General features: G+C 41.3%; 1 protein-coding gene across 6 annotated transcripts in view; it reads left to right on the forward strand.

The window, feature by feature from the left end:
• Positions 1-17,468, forward strand: part of LOC140135349 (protein CEPU-1-like) — a 581,520-nt gene extending 564,052 nt beyond the window's left edge. For 2 of the 6 annotated variants that reach the window (XM_072156737.1, XM_072156741.1), the window contains exons 6-10: positions 319-439; positions 1,159-1,310; positions 2,752-2,787; positions 3,581-3,613; positions 13,939-17,468. In XM_072156737.1, the coding sequence (XP_072012838.1) occupies positions 319-439; positions 1,159-1,310; positions 2,752-2,787; positions 3,581-3,613; positions 13,939-14,057 (461 nt within the window). In that variant the 3' untranslated portion in view covers positions 14,058-17,468. The remainder of the gene's footprint in view (positions 1-318; positions 440-1,158; positions 1,311-2,751; positions 2,788-3,580; positions 3,614-13,938) is intronic. The other 4 variants (XM_072156742.1, XM_072156738.1, XM_072156739.1 and 1 more) reach the window with 4 other exon arrangements.
• The last annotated feature ends 327 nt before the right edge of the window (positions 17,469-17,795 follow it).

Genomic DNA, 17,795 nt, shown 5'->3' on the forward strand with positions numbered 1-17,795 from the left:
TACACCCGTATTAAGATTTTCCAGGCTCATAATTTTTCGTTTATTGCTTGTTTTTCACATGTCTGGTTCGGAGTCTTATGTAGCTTACTTGTGATGTGACAGCAGCTCCTCATGTACAGCGCACATTAGCATATTGATTGTCTATTACCATCAACATCATGTAGTTATCAATTGGCTGCTAATTTGAGAGCATAGTGCTTCGGGAGGGTTGTTGCTTTTTCCAGTAGCTTTACCCAGAGGTGTGTGCAATGTAATTGGACTGTGATTCCTACATTGTTGACCCTCTATTAATTGGTGTCAGTTATTTGTTTCCCATAGATCCACCTTATATATTGGATGCACGAAATATTGGGGTTCCATTGGGACATCAAGGAATTCTGCAGTGTGATGCACTGGCGGTTCCTGCCGCTGAATTCTTCTGGTACAAGGAAGACAAAAGGTAATTGGGACAATTGGAATTAATTAATTGGGAATTAATGAATTAGGACAAGGTGGTACATTTATTATCATAGGTTATTATAGGTTTATTATCATAAGTTTATTATCATTGGCTGCTGGCACACCGCTGTGGGGGAAGAGGGGGCACACATGAATACAGGAGCAGAGAAAAACAAAAGATAAGATTTGTTCAGGGTTCTGATATCGGCAGAATTGAGTGTAGTTACATGCAGTAGGACGTCAGTTTGGAGGTGCACAGGACTGGGAGGGTAAGATGAAGGCAGACTGTAGTAAAATGCATGGTTTAAGCAAAAAGAAGTGAAAGGGCCTTGTGCAGGTACACAGAAGTGAAGAAGGAGGGCCCTGGACTGCCAAATTGGATTACATAGCCATAATTTAGAAACATGAGTGATAGGAATAAGAAGAGAATTTGGTGTACAAACGTAGGAGGAAATGGTAAAGGTACGTAGCAATCGTGGAGCAGGGTGTACGCTCACAGCATTTGGAAGGCTAAGTTGAAGCATATGAAAGGAGGATAGCTGTGTGGGAGGACAGCTTACTGGTGCACAGTATATACATGGCAGAGAGGAAGCACACAAAAGGTGGAAGGTGGAAACAGATGTATAGTATGAAGTAAGGGTAGAGAAAAAGAGAATGGGGGTGTAGGATTCCAGTTGTCTGTGGTATAACTGAACTTATCAGAGTTGTTGTATTTTGCAGGCTGAGCGACTCCCGGAAAGGGGTGAAGGTGGAGAATAGAGAGACCTTTTCTCGTGTAACATTCTTCAATGTTTCAGAGCAAGACTATGGAAACTATACGTGTGTGGCCATGAACCGTCTTGGACACAGCAATGCAAGCGTCATTCTTTTTGGTGAGTCCTAAGTTAAGTAGATTTCATTAAATTATGTGAATGATACCCGAGTCATCAGGCATATAGGATCTTTTCTACTTGGGTGACGGCAGCCATTGCTGAGGTGTTGGCGGAGGGTGCACCAAGGATGCATTTCTGAGTTTCTATTTCCTGAATGCCTATTGTGGTCTTTGTCTGCATACACCACAGCTAACAGGCCCAGTGAAGTGGAGCCCGCACTGGATAGGTTTGGTCAGGGCTGAGTGATCTGTAATTTGAGAGAAGAAACTGAAAAGATAAAATAGGTTTTCGGGTAAAATCCTATATAAAGGAGTAATTCATACTCAGGCTCAGACATGATGAACCTTATCACCTACTGGATATTTACGGCTCCCAATGCTCTCCCTTTCTCATATAATATACGCATATAATGTGTCTGGAGCTTTTGTTTGTGATTTGATGGAGAGACCTGTCTCCAGACCTAGAGGGCTTATAGCAGTATGCACTGATATTGAGGATTCACAGTCTGTTGGACATATTCATCTTGTCCCTGCTCTATAATGCTCCCTGAGCTATAAAGTATGGATGTGTGAATGGTAAATACACAGTGAAACTTCTGCCATAGACACCACCATGCGCTGTTCCTACCTGAGCACCATACATGACTGAAGGGAGAGGGGCAGATCTTGTGTCAGCGATGCCTTTAATGGGTAGATGGGCTTCTAAAGTGTTATTGATGGGATGTATAGCATGTAGTATTCCCTATGCTTGTCATGTACATTCTGTGCATCCTGCTCATCTCCTCTGTGTATTTACAGACCCTCAGTCTCCTATTGTTTTTTCTGTGGCTGAGGTTCTATTATCTAGTTCTTCTCATCCATTGTTTTTGGTTCTTATTACTGTGTCATGAATAAGTCTTATAGATCAGAAGGCAAAACCCTCCCATTATTTCTGTTTTCTGCTTTCAGTATTGTGTTTTTTTTTCTGTTTACTGCCATCATTAATGCAATTGCTTTGCGTGTAAGACACCATTGCTTTTCTGAGACATGGTGGTTGCACCCCCTTTTTAGAGTTCAGATAGCCCTCTTACATTAAAATGTTTCATGTAGGGGGCGCTATTGGCTGGTCACCCCAGAGCTTATATGTGGTGTACATTGTGTCCGCCATCCATTACGATGCCTTTTCCTTCAGACACAGGAAAGGTGTGTGCTGAAGATTTTCCCAGATACCTCACCTATCCATTACTAGTTCTTGATAACTAGAAATATCCTGTGGCTTTTTCTCAATGTATCATAAAATTGATATCTGGTCTCTCTAAAGAGGGATTGTAGGGGACAAGAAGTTGAATGTGTGTTGTTTTTTTTTTTGTGCTTTACATTTTTGTTTGATTTATTTTATAATTCTGTTGTGTAAACGCCGCCCCTTTTATTCCCTCCCACCCCACATTTCCTACCGTTTGTAGAAAAATTCCAGTCCACCAGCTCACCTTTGCTGCAAGGTCAGTACACAGTGTCCCCCTGTCTTGTTCTGCCCCTTGTGAGTCCCTTGTTTCTGCATTTAGTGTCCATTTTACCACTTACCCATAAATTTCCTGGTCGTATCTTGACCTCTGTGTTACTCATAATTTTCCTGCTCGCATCTTGACCTCTGTGTGTCCTCTGTCAAGAACTTATGGGTTGGTAACTAATTGGAGTCATTGTAGTCTTCTGTTGGTAGATTCTTGCTCCTTGTGTATGTGTTATGGTCGTCGTTCTTTGTTTGTGATGCTCTGATGGGCAGTACATGACTTGTGTCACCTGACAATAAGAATTGTCTGCACTCTTATTCCATCAATGCTTCTCTTACTATGATATCCTCTTTACTTGGCTCATATTTTCTGCCCCTACTTTTATAAAATATTCTATTGCGTTCTCCATTTGCTGAAATTGCAGGCATTAAACTGCATGATATTCCTCACAGCCAGTCAAGACTTCATACTGGGTGCTCAGTATTTTCACCTAATTCATTTTTTTCTTCCATGCTTGTATATCAACTTCTTTAAAGCTGACAAGTATTTGTTATTGGAGGGACCCATGGAAGGCATGAATTAGGGCTGGGAGACCACAATAGCTTTGGTAGCGTAGGCACCTTCCCTTTCTTATTTTGACCCTGTGCTATGAGCATCACCTCTTTACAGGGACACGTTTATTTGGTTCATGTACCCGTGAGCTGACTTTTTCTAAATGCCAGTGTGCAATCACTACTTTTCTGGGCATTTATGTTTCCCTAATAAACATGTTTTTAATTTTTAGAAGAGACCACAGCTGCCTTGACCCCCCCTAAAGGTTAGTATTACATATTGCTACCTACCCTAGCTTCCTTCCTAGCTGCTCACCTGCCTCTTGCGTAGCCAACCTGCTTCTAATCCCTGTCATATGACAACTTCCTCATGATTATTACGTTGGGTGGCATCTTGGGGTACGTTGTAAAACAGGGCACAGGAGTTGTGATGCCTTTCTAACCGATTTTCTGTTCATTCAAGAATTGCAGTACAATAGTCCTGCGCTAGGTAGATTTACATCCTGTAATTCTCTATAAATTTCCTGACCTTAGTCAATAAACCCTGGCAGTCTTCAGCTCACATGGTGCTCGCTTTGCGCATGTGTCCTCTTGCATGACAGATTGGTCTTCAGTCGCCTTGTACATTTCAAAAGAATGCATGGCACACGAATTGTATATATATATATATATATCCATGTTAAATTTAGACCTTCTTACTTCTTCAACTCTTTAATTGATTCTTAGTACAATGCCCTGCTGTTGTATTTGTGTCATATTCACATCTGCATGTTCACACACATGAGCTGTGTCTTGCACAGTGATAATTACTTGTGTATCCAGAGCGAAAGAGTACACATAAATAGGCAGCATTTTCACACCAGTCCTTTTCAATAGGAATTTAATTTGTGCGAAAAATGTTACAGCTCATTTTTAATTTTTCATGTCACTGTATCCGTACCATATCTGTAAAAAATACGGTGGCCTGGCAGATGATGGATGGATGACTATTGGCGGGCTGACAGAATGCACCTCCCACTGGTTCTGCATACTGCATGTATGTAATGCAGCACATGATCTGCGCAGTACACGGGGAAAAGCTAGAGCATGCTCTATCTTTCAATGTAAATAACCCCTATCAAGCTTCCATAGAAGAGCACAAATATGCCTCAATCGATAAATAAATCAGAATCTTTATTGTAATTTCAATTGACAGTATATTACAGCAAATACATAAATATTAAAAAAAACCATTAAAAAAGGACATCTAAAAACAAACGCAAATACGGACAGTGTGGGAAAACTGGAGGGGTACACTATTACATGTATTAACAAATATTCAAACATATGTCACAAATGCAAAAGTATTAACCAGGACCCACCAGTCGCCATGACAGCCCTACCAGTACACACTGTCCGACACCCCAAACTATCTTTCCGTATCTATCTTTCCATGTGTCTGCGGCCGTGCTGCGCTTTTCTTCTATGGAGGGGGTCACCTCCTCTCCAGCGCACAGCTGTATGCCGGGTGAGCATGCGGCTGTAAGAATGTACCCTAAATGTGATATATATACCACCATTTCCAGACTTTCCTAAAGGTTTCTTTCTGATTTAATATAATATCTTGGCTACTAGCTTGACCTAATCCTTCATCCTACATCCTTCAAAAGCCTGGCATATAGATTTTCTCCCTGTGCCCTGAAGCAATGAAGGTGGCATCATTCTGAAGAAGTACTGGTGCAGTCCCTGGTGGTTGCACAAAAATAGGCACCAGATAGGAGACTAAGGAACTGTGGGGTGTGGAGGCTGCAGCTGACCCACTCTGAATGCTCTCTGTATACACGTACAATGCTGTAACATGAGCATAGCAGGATATAGCCCAGTGATGGCAAACCTTTTAGAGACCGAGTGTCCAAATTACAACCAAAATGCACTAATTCACTGTGAAGTGCCAACGTGGCATTTTAAGCAGTAACTTATTGCTACGTGTTCTTCCACATCTTTCAATTCTATCGGCCTCCTAAGGCCACCAATACAGTTAAATGAAAGAGGGTCTCTATGTAGAGGAAGAATGGGGGGTCCAGCAGAATGACCTCCAAAGATAATGCAGTTCTGTCAACGCCACCTCACAGTTTCAATCAGCCAATGAAGTGTGGCTTTTAAATAGCGCCGAGAACAGCATCTCATAAGTTGCTTGGGACTGCAGGAAGATTGGAAGTGTTTGGTGAACTCTGTCCTGGGGAGATGGTCTGAGTGCCCACAGAAAGGGCTCTGAGTGCCACCTCTGGCACCCGTGCCATAGGTTCGCCCCCACCACTGATATAGCCCATCCCAGATATCTTGCAGGCATACTACAGTCAGGTCAAGGTGGGTGGAGCTATTACCGCCTTCTGCTGCCAATGCCCCTGGTCTGCAAAGGCTGCACAACTAGAAGGACGGGACAGCCTTTGCAGACCAGATCAGTCAGCTGAACACTATAGTGAGGAGTCTCATAAGTGACAGAGGCCTATGGTCAGGCAAGGGTTATGGATGTAAATGCACCCTGTACTACTATATGCAGAGCTTATAGAGCTTTTTCCTACTGTAGATTTGAAGTGTGAAAGTCTACACCCTGTGTTGTGTTCACATGGTGCATTTTCATTGCACTCAAAAATGCATGTGCATTATGAAAAGAGTGAGTTTTCCCCTGTGTTATCATTGAAGGCAATTTTACCAGAAGCATGTATTTTGACAGAATACTTATGTGTATTGGCCTCCTTTTGGCACAATGTGTTTGCAACACATTCCAGAGTACTGTACACCCCCACCAAATGAGAACAGTTTTAGGCAGTGTCCACAATCAAGCCAATTGTCACCCGAGAAAAACAGATAGCAAAGTCCATTTCTCTTGGCCGATTTGCTTCCGTCTGGCATATGTCAGAGTGTGCAACATCCCCCAATGAGACCTGACCCTTTCGGCTGGGAGCAGCTGGACTCCCTTAGTACCTGAGTGCCTGGTTTGAGCGCTGCCCAGCGCTCGGCTGGGATCATGGTTGCTTGGTACAGGTGGAACAGGCCTCGTCCATGTCATGCAGGTGTTTGACAGGTGAATTGCAAGAAAGATAGAGATGCTGCGAATGGATGGAAACCATTCTCCCTCGGGCATGCTCGATTGTATCTATCCCTGGGTAGATGGTAGAGGGGAAGCCCTTGATGTTATGCTGCTTCCACGGATCACACTGAGACAAGGGATGGGAAACATCAAATCATTGTTCCTTTATTCCAGAACACCAACTCGACAGTGGCAACAGGCCAAGGTAACAGGCTAACTGGTCTCGATCACAGGTTGGAGTGTGTTCGGCAAAGGTTGCTCACTGCATAGTTTAAGTTGATTCAGGTTGGGGAGATGGATGGCACACGTTTATTTGTTGTGTGAAACCAAGTCCATTTTCTATGAAGTAGTTCATAAAGGGTGTGGTTCGAGAGCTGTTGCTAATATATTTAATAGATCAAATATTTTATTACTACAAGTTTCATACTCTTCCTCTACTAAAAATACTCCTCAGAAATGCTAAAAGGAGTAGTTTTGCTCTGCCAGAAAAAATATTAGTGTGACCTCTAGCTAAATGTCAATATAGTAGCGTATTTTACGTTATACCTATATATCTGCTGTCTAACCATGTTCCACACTTTCTTCTCACATCCCAGGTCAATGTGACTGGCACTTAAATAACTCCCTACTTCTCTCACATGAAACCTACTTTTCTTAATATTAATATTGTACTCTGGCCGTGTACTTTATTGTTGGAGCCACATGTGGCAGTACCTCCATGTATAACAATTAAAAAGTCTACACAACAGGATTTTCACTGTTATGAGAGTGATCCTTAAACCTCTCTACAACCTCCTTTCCACTGTACCTGGCTGGGGAACTCTTTAACAGACCCAGTTTAACTTAGAGAAGTTTTTAGTGACACATTTTACTTGTGGATAATGGGGGTCATTTACTAAGGGATGATTCGCGTTTTCCCGACGTGTTACCCGAATATTTCCGATTTGCGCCTATTTTCCCTGTATTGCCGCGGGATTTTGGCGCACACGATCAGATTGTGTCGCATTGGCGCTGGCATGCACGCAATGGAAATCGGGGGCGTGGCCGAACGAAAACCCGACAGATTCGGAAAAACCTCCACATTTAAAAAAAGTGACGCGGAACTCGCGCTTACCTTCCCTGGGAATAGGCCGGTGTACTTCAGTGCATTCAGCGCAGCAGCGCCACCTGGTGGACGTCGGAGGAACTACCTTAGCGAATCCCGGCCGGACCCGAATCCACCACAGAGAACGCGCCACTGGATCGCGAATGGACTGGGTAAGTAAATCTGCCCCAATGTGTTCATCTATTTTTCATTTTTTAAATTTGATTTTTATTTTTTGCCTTACAGACTGGTGTGACGACCTATATTAGTAACTAATTTACATCCACCATTTATCAGCTTTATGTTCATTTCCTTTTTTAAATATCCTTTCACTTGTTAGAAACATTCAAGACAAGAAAATTGCCCAAACTACTTTTAAATGTTCATCTCAGATATGTCTTTAAAAAAATCCACATAAATGACTTTAATGATTTTTGTAAATATAGTGAATCTTGAAAAGAGCATGAGGAAAGTTTTTTAACCTCTCAATAAGTTTTAGGGGTTAAAATAATGTAATATTATTATTATTACTGGCAGTCCCGGGTTACATACAAGATAGGGTCTGTAGGTTTGTTCTTAAGTTGAGTTTGTATGTAAGTCGGAACTGTATATTTTATCATTGTAACCCCAGCCAGATCTTTTTTGGTCTCTGTGACAATTGCATTTTAAAAATGTTGGGTTGTCATAAGAATCAATTTTAACACTAAAGCTTCATTACAGACACCTGTGATAACTGTTATAGCTGATCATTGTAGCCAAGGTCTAAAGTACAGTAAATTACCAATATCCAGGGGTCCGTTTGTAACTAGGGGTCGTATGTAAGTTGAGTGTTCTTAAGTAGGGGACAGCCTGTATTTGTAAATAATAACCTCAAATTTGCACATATCATACATCACACAATGCACTACAGATTATTTAGCCAATTCTCCCTGATTGGAACACTACAGTACTCATCATGTGGTTGTAAGCTGTTGTATGGAGACGTGTTAGGGCACAGATGAGAAAGCAGGTAATTTGGCCCAACTGACCCCCTTATGGAAACTGAATCCCTCACTGAATCTATTGAAGGGGTATAGTAACCATTAAATAACTAAATAATTTAGCCTTAAGTTTTATTTCCACACTTAAAGGTGACATTACTGCACAAATTTTGTTTCACAATTTCTCCTAAGCATGGAAAAGCCCCACATTTCAATGCAAACTGGAATGTGGGAACACAACAGGCATTTGAAGGGCAAGAGCATTGTTTGCAATTTGGTTTGGTTACACCATATTTTAAAGGAAACCTACCACTTTAAAATGACCCTTCTGACCCACAAATACCTTAAGCTAGCTCAGGATGAGCTGATGCCGGACCATATTTTCAATTAAACCAGAAACCGCTGTATTTGTAGAAAAATTATTTTCTTGTGGTAGTAAAATCTCTCTTCGGCGCTTCTGTAAGCGTCATGCGGCGCGCACCCCGGACCCTGCTCCGCGGTCACGCTCTCGTCAGCGCCGCTCCCGTCACTAATTTTGCTGTGCCCGAGAGCCGGTGACGTCACCGAGCTCTCGGGCACACTAGCGCATGCGCACCACCTCCTCCTGGCGCGTCGCGGCCGGATCCCATTGCGCATGGGCGAAGTATAGCGGCGAGCATAGTGGAGGTGGTCTTCTCGGTCTTCTCTCCGAAGCCTCGCGATACTACGAGGCTTCGGGACTTCGCGCATGCGCAATGGGATCCGGCCGCGACGCGCCGGGAGGAGGTGGTGCGCATGCGCTAGTGTGCCCGAGAGCTCGGTGACGTCACCGGCTCTCGGGCACAGCAAAATTAGTGACGGGAGCGGCGCTGACGAGAGCGTGACCGCGGAGCAGGGTCCGGGGCTGCGCGCCGCATGACGCTTACAGAAGCGCCGAAGAGAGATTTTACTACCACAAGAAAATAATTTTTCTACAAATACAGCGGTTTCTGGTTTAATTGAAAATATGGTCCGGCATCAGCTCATCCTGAGCTAGCTTAAGGTATTTGTGGGTCAGAAGGGTCATTTTAAAGTGGTAGGTTTCCTTTAATGTGGGGACTAGTAGTGTCACATCTGCTGAGATGACTTCATTATGGATATCCACCACTAAGCCTATAAAGCTGGAGGTAGAAATGCGGATTAAATTATGACTTATCTATAAGATGCAAACCTTATGCACAAATATAGCAACGCTTCCTCTATTCCCCTTTTTTACTTGCTTTTTCATTATTGCTTTACATGAGCAATAACTATCAGGCTTTGTTTTTTTATGATTTTTTTTTCTTTTAATTATAGAATTTTGGGTTATAGAGTGGGTACGGAAAGTATTCAGACCCCTTTAAATTTTTCACTCTCTATTTCATTGCAGCCAATTGGTAAGATCAAAAAAGTTCTTGTTTTTTGCTCTTTAATGTAGACTCTGCATCCCATCTGACAGAAAAAAATCTAAAATAAAAAATAAATAAATGTAGATATTTTTTCTTATTTGTCAATAAAGAAAAACTGAAATTTTTCATGGTAGTAAGTATTCAGACCCTTTGCTTTGACATTCATGTTTAACTCATATGCTGTCCATTTCCTTCTGATCCTACTGGAGATGGTTCTACTTCTTCATTGGAGTCCAGCTGTGTATAATTAAACTGACTGGATTTTATTAGAAAAAAACATGCGCCTGTCTATATAAGTGCATGTCAGAGCACATGAGACTCATGAGGTCTAAGGCACAAGAGACAAAATTGTGGCAAGGCACAGATCTGGCCAAGGTTACACTCAATGTTCCTAAGAGCACAGTGGCCTCCATGTTCCTTATATGAAAGAAGTTTGGGATAACCACAACTTTTCCTTGACCTGGCCATCCAGCCAAACTAAGCAATTATGGGAGAAGAGCCCTGGTGAGAGAGGTAAAGAAGAGCCCCAAGGTCACTGTGGCTGAGCTCCATAGATGCAGTAGGGAGATAGGAGAAAGTTCCACAAAGTCAACTGCAGCCCTCCACCAATCGGGGCTTTATGGGAGAGTGTTCTGACGGAAGCCTCTCCTCAGTGCAAGACATATGAAAGCAGTGTGCAGTTTGCAAAAAGACACACAGAGGACCCCAGGCTATGAGAAATAACAGTTTCTGGTCTGATGAGACAAATATTGAACTTTTTGGTGTTAATTCTAAGTAGTAAGTGTGAAGAAAACCAGTCACTGCTCATCGCCTGCCAAATACAATCCCAACAGTGAAACATGGTGGTGGCAGCATCATGCTATGGGGTGGTTTACACCTGCAGGGATAGGACCATTGGTTGCAATTGAAGGAAAGATGAATGTGGCCTAGTATAGAGATATCCTGGACCTTAGACTGGGCCGAAAGTTCACCTGCCAACAAGACAGTGACCCTAAATACACAGACAAAATAACTACACAGTGGCTTCAGAAAAACTCTGTGACTATTCTTGAAAAATTTAAAAGGGTTTGAAAACTTTCGTACCCGCTGTATTAAAACTTTTTAACTGTTATTATGTAGCGTAAATCAATTTTCTATTTCTGTGCAATAACAGTCACACCCTTCCCACAGCAGGGTGTAATAAACAAGCAAATAGTGTAGACCCGGAGCCACCAATGTATAATAAGCTGACAGGGTGACATATAGAGCAGATCCAGAAGCAACCATTGGCACCCTGTGATAAATGGGAGCCAGTTGAGCAGAGACTGTTCCAGTAGTTACTTAGATGCCACATTCACTAATTATTGCAGCATCTGAAGGGTTATGCGGTTAGCATCTGAAGTTATTCCGATCCTACCTTTTTGGTCAGACCATAGTCTTGAAAACTACTCTAAGATACCAAATCTAGGCTGTTTAAAACACCAGAATGCTTTCTGAGAGACGGGGCTCCCTATGGGCTCTACAATTATGGAGTGCCAATTGTTTCCATGAAATATTAATCTAATAGATAACACTGCAATCGTAATTACCCAACCCAAACAACCAACCAACCAAAATTTGCCATTTTTTGTGCATCTACATCCCAAGCAGCAAAATGAAAATCAACCAAAAGTCATATTTTGCAGAAAAATGTAAACAATTAAAACAACGACTTGTTCTGAAAAAAACATGTGATTTTACTAACCAAGTTTCCCCCAAAATGGTATAATTAAAATCTTAAAAATCGTCCTGCAAAAAAGTCCTTATAGACTACATCAGATAAAAATATAATTGCTTTTGGAAACAAAGTGAGTGGGTGTTGGCATGGGGAGCTGGTGAGGGCAGGGGACTGTTAGGCAGTACATGCCGCCTCTTCCAAGTGTGATGTTGTCCTCCTCATGCATTGATATATGCTGTTCATTTGTTACACATTGGCTCTATGCTAGTTAAACCATTGCAATATCTTTTTTTTATTACTAGACATTTTTGTCCAGTCCTGTTGGCTGGAGTTTTTCCATCCATGGTTTTTGACAGAATTTCCTTCTGCTCCTTTTGTGTGTATCTCTCATTCACATGACAGATGAGACTCTATAACCAATAATTCACAATAATAAAAGAGAAGGCAAGGATGAAGCATCCACTGTACATAGCTACAACTGTCTGTACAGAGGTCAGAGATCAGCTCTGAGACATACTCTGCCAATGTTATCTTATTTCTAACTCTGTCTCTCAACTCTGTACAACCACCCATACTGTGTCTGACCTTACCCTAAATTGCTGCCCCAACTTGTTTTGCTTTGGCTGCTCCTGACAATTACACAGTCAATTAGATGAGTCACTCCTCAAGGCAAATTGTGATGCCATCCACTATATCCTTGCCACTACTGTGCCCAGCAAATTACATATCTCTTGACCCCTTCCCTGCTGTCTTCCAAGCGCCATTTAGTACATCCTGGAAATAAGTAAACCTTTAAAGGAGTATTCCAGTAATATGAACGTCTGATACAAAAACCCATAATGTTATAAATAAATGAATGTAACAAAACTCAATGTCATTAATCACAAAACAGAGCCTAAATAGTTTGCTTTTATGATTCTTTTTGGGCTTTCTAAAGTAGGCAGAGAGATGACATCCCACCACAACACTGTCCGTACTGGATGCACTGCAACCAGCCGACTACAGCCAAACATGGTGGTGATCACCTGACCTATCCATGTAGGTTCAGGACATGTGACCAGCGGTCAACTTCTGTCCTGTGTCTCCTCCACAGGGACAAAATTAAAGTTCTGATTACAGGGCCAGTAGCATTTTAATTCTCCATTACAGTCTATGTCCCCATCATTTTTCTGCTAAGGGGAGCAACATTTTAAATAACATCTAATTACACATTAGCTTAAATTTTAGTGACCCATTTGAATATGAATTATTCCTGGAATACCCCTTTAAGGACAATGATTTGCTTATTTCTTAATTGTCATGATCTAAAAATATTTTTTTCCTGAGGGACTATTTTTGAGAGACAAATATTTTATTGATTACTTTTTATTCATTTACTGGGAAAAATGCAAAAGACACAAGATCTGCCATTTTTATATGTTTTACATTTTGTACTGTTCACCTTGCAGCAGGTGTGTTGACTAAAACACCTGAGTTTTTTTTTTTTTTTTTTGCATCATTCCCTTTTTCACATAAATAATGTGTTGGTATTAAATAATGGGTCATATTATATACTACTATGTACTGTATACTACGGGACATAGGATGTGGTGGTCTTCCCTACCATTAATTGCCATGACTATCATATTGTGGAGTGGACAAGGCTTCTCCCTCATTAATTTGTATAGCATATGTGTGGCATGATTTATTTGGTGTTACATGGTTCCTGCAAGACAACCATGTAACATGTAGGTGTCAGCATGATGAGATGGTCTTTGTTAGCATCACAAAGCGCTATTTGGAGATATCAAAAGCAACATTTTATGCAGGTTGTAATATTACATCAACAACAACCGGCATAGAAGGAATATTCTTTGCGGATAGCTTAGTCTCTCTTGCAGGATGCTGCCACTTTTTTATCATTGTATTATTCTGCTTGATGCACACATTATGTGTAATAATAGTTGAAAGCTGAATGTCTGCAGCTCTGGAGATTTGCCCAATTCATGTCAGATGGGGAAATGTGCAGTTTATCTGGATCTGTCCAGCAATGCTTGTAATAGCCTTATACATTGGAGACTTGTAGACAAAAGCTGCAACTATAAATAGTGTTTCATTATCTGTGACCCAACTTCCAACACTTCATTGTTATAATTAACATGATGATCATTGAGGGATTTCATTCTTATGTCTTTTTTTCTCTTCATATGAGGTTTATGTTTTGTGTTAGGGATACTCGGCCTCTGGTAAATCTAATGTCACTATCCGCCATGTTCTCAATGTTGTGATTGTTGTTTTGTTTGTGTCTTGTCCCTTGCACTTGTATATTATCTCACCTTCTTGACGTTTATACTTGTGGTCTGCCTCTCTCCTCAGGCCCTGGAGCGGTTCACGATGGGAACAGTGGTTCTTCTCGATGTCTCCTCTGCACTCCTCTGTTTCTCCTCTTCTTCGTACTTTGTCTGTCTCTTCTACTTCCACCTGCCCAGTTTTGACGAACGCAAAGCATCATCCAAGGTCCTCACAGGAGGGAAATAATTCTAAAATAAAACAAGTGTAATAAAAAGAAATTACAAAATCTGATGTCGCAAAATATAATGAAAAAAGCAAAAAAAAAAAATCCACATAAAAAAACTGCAAGTGATTGTTTAAACAAGAAAACTGCTGAGAGAAAACACCACAATCTGCACCTTCTTGGTGAAGGGACTTTTGCAGGAGACAGCCGGGGCGGGGGGAACGGGCAGATCCAGTGACTGAGCTAAGCCGGTCGACTAGCTTCAAGTTGGAGCTCATAAAACCACATGACTTTATTCTATTCATTTCAGAAGGACATCATACATCTTGTTGTCCCTGATCAAGCAAACCATGGACTGTGTCTCTATTTTTTATTTCCAGGGTACTTCTCGGTGATCACTAATGTAATTCCCTTTCTGCAACCAGGACACCTGCAAAGCATAGGTCAACACTCTTTACCTGCTGGAGGACTGGCTGAGCAATACTTTGAATTTCCACTATTGGGGAGATTGATATCTACTGTGGTATATTTCTCTCTAGTTTGACTGGAACCTGTGGAGCTCCCTTCTGTAGGTCTTCCTTGTTGAGAAAGGGGATTGTGTTGAATGTTAATGTGGAGTGATTGCTTTTGCTATGTGCTCAGATGCTGCTCATGAAATGTTGTGCCCATCACAAGGGTTTTCCTACTGTATGTACGTCAACTGGAAGAGATAAACATGTATGACTAATAGCCGTCCTGACCTGTAGAATAATACCAGGAACATATGTTGTGAATAACAGGACAGGCCTAGAGTGATCTCCATGGAGGTCTGTGGCTTTGGATCATTCATTCCTTTGTTGTCCTTTAATCTGATTATGATGTCAGTAAAATTATATTGTAGAATTTTATTTTTTGATGGTCAAGGGGCAGGGACAGGATAAAATATATATGCATGATCTTACATGAAAGACTTGAGATGGTCATAATTAGCATAGGCACTGTATGGTCTCCAGGTTTGGAGTTATTGAAAGTTAAGGTAAGATGTAGTGCACACACTCTTTCCTCTGGTTAGCTTTGTGTAGCCATGTTCTCCAGATCTGATGAGCTCATGATGAAGTGATTGACGCACAGCGACTGTCATCACGGTAAATAAGCACAGGCAGTTAACCTTTTACACCAGCACAGACCACTCACCTACAAAATGTGTGACAGCAGAGATAGATAAGGGGGTGTAGATAGATTCCCACATCATGCCAGGTCATGAAATTTGTTTCCATCCTTTCAGTCATTAGCATGCTGAGCACTAAAATAGGTTAATAGATAAATTATGTGAATTGTACACTATGGACATTGGTAATTCCCCTTATAAAGGTAAAGGAATTGTTCACAATTGACTGCCTTTCTCTAAAAAGCAGGGTCACACCTGTCTTCAGCTTGTATGTACTGTAGTATTTACTAGCATTCCCTTTAATAGAGTACAGCTGCAAAATCAGACACAGTTCATGGACTGGTGTGGTGTTATTTGTGGAGAAAGGCAGCCATTTTTTCTAATCTGAGACAATTACTTTAACCTTACAGCAGTAATATGTGACAGTGTTTTCACTTCTTTCAGAACCCAGGAACAAAAACTGTAAATGACGAATAAAACCAAGTTGTGTTATTACAAGCCCCACTCAATAGCATATTCTGTGCGCACACAATCTGCAAAATCTGCTTTTAGAGGATCGTGAGTTAGAAAGAAACCACTTGTCTTCCAGTCTGGATGACCACCATTTCAGGTGTCAGTAAAGATGTGGTCATAGGATGTTCTTTACTACTTGGTACCACTTGATGCTGCACAGACTGGTTACATACATGCAATGTCAGAGGATGGAAAGGGCACATGGACAAGAAAGTAGGCAGGTAACGGCTTTCAGAATATCTTGAGGGAGTTAATGTGATGTTGTTTGCATAGAAGAGGCACTCTACAAAGGCTGCAGACACATTGTCGAAGCAGTAACCTCCCCAATGCTCCTTTCATACCTTTAGATAATTTACAGAACAAAAACTTGCTGAGCACAAATCTGCTTTTACTTTGTTCATGGTTTGGTTTCTGCATGAACTGTGGGTATTTCCTGCATACCGATCAATCACTGAAAATATAATTGATGTATATACTTGTATACAGCACAAGGGCAGGTAACTGCCTGTTATATCCCTAACTACTAACAGAGAGCGTTGTTTACAGTCCCCACCATAGAGGTTAGCTAGGTCTGTACATTGCACATACAATGAGGTAGAAAAGGTATCCACCAAATAATTTAGTCCATGAACTGTTACTTGTGTGTCCATAAGAGTTTAGCCTAGGTCAGGTTGCGGATGGAAATAACGGGATATTGAGCCATCATCAGTATGTGGTGTAACGAGTGTCAAATGAACCTGGATAGAGACAGTCTAACAACATTCAGAGTGTAACACAGAAGGGAGTATATCTACTATATTTATAGCATGTGCAGGTAAAAGAACATGCACCAGAAGAATATGACAGAAATGATTCAAAACTTCCATTAGAATCGCTGCACAAGATTCTAGAGGTTTGATCGCTTGCAATAGAAAAGAACAACATTATTAGCTCCTGCTGATCCAGGTCCAAGGGAGTCACACGGGATGGACATCAACTCTGTACCCTGCACTATGTACTGCACAAGGAGAATTTATGCAGTTGCTGTGCAGTACAAAGAATGTAAGCTCCTCGGAGCAGGGTCTCCCATCCTCCACTTCATCACTTAGTAGCTGTCCTTCTCACTATTGTTTGTTACTGTATTATATTTTCTTTATATTTGTAATAATCTTGTAAAGAGCTGAGTACACTGTTAACATAATATAAATATACTGAGACATACATACCATGGTCCATACGAGTGTGTGTTGTCATGCTGTTAATGATGGGGCCCATGAACCTTTAGTGTGTTGTACAAACAGAGTTATACTGGGGTGCCTACAGCCCACCACTACACAGCTACATGCAAATATTACCTGAGACTCATCTGCTAATAGGATTCCTATATAATTGCTGACACATTTCTTTCAGTAGCTGCCTGCTACCTAAAATTTTCATGGACTGTTTTGGTCCTCTGAGCCCTGTCAGTAACCTGCTTACTGACTTTTACCCTGCACTCAGGCCCCCATATCTCTGAGACAGAGATGATAGGCTCCTGCGGCATGAGTGGGAAGATGGAGCCCAGGGATAGAGGATACTGGTTGACTAAACATTGCCTCTAGATGTCATCAAACCCCCCACCAAGCCCTAGGGTGCCTAAAAAAATAACATAAATTAAAGATATGGTGATAGACATTTTTTTGTGTCCAAAGGAATAGATTTATTTAATGATATTGATACATAATAAAGCTATTAAAATTGGTATTTCTGTGATTGTACTGACCCAAAGTTACATTTTTTATCTTTTATTTTCTCCCTTATGTCACCTCCACTCCAAGTGAGTGTGGAAGGGTGCGAAGGGCGAAGATACAGGTTATAGGATGACTCAAAGGTAGTCAGGGCCTGGTGTAGAATTGTATGACAGCCACAGGGTATTTCAAGAGGCCTGTGATGACTGATATATCGTCACAATCGAGGGACAGGGCTTACTTCATTTTAAACTCCTCCCAATGTGTGATTTGGTCGGCACAGTGAAAGTAGTAGAAACAAAACCTCTTTTTTTCTGTTAATTTTACCTTATTGGGAATTTTTTTTTCCAGT

This window comes from Engystomops pustulosus, chromosome 6 (assembly GCF_040894005.1).
Source record: "Engystomops pustulosus chromosome 6, aEngPut4.maternal, whole genome shotgun sequence".
Lineage (NCBI taxonomy): Eukaryota > Metazoa > Chordata > Amphibia > Anura > Leptodactylidae > Engystomops > Engystomops pustulosus.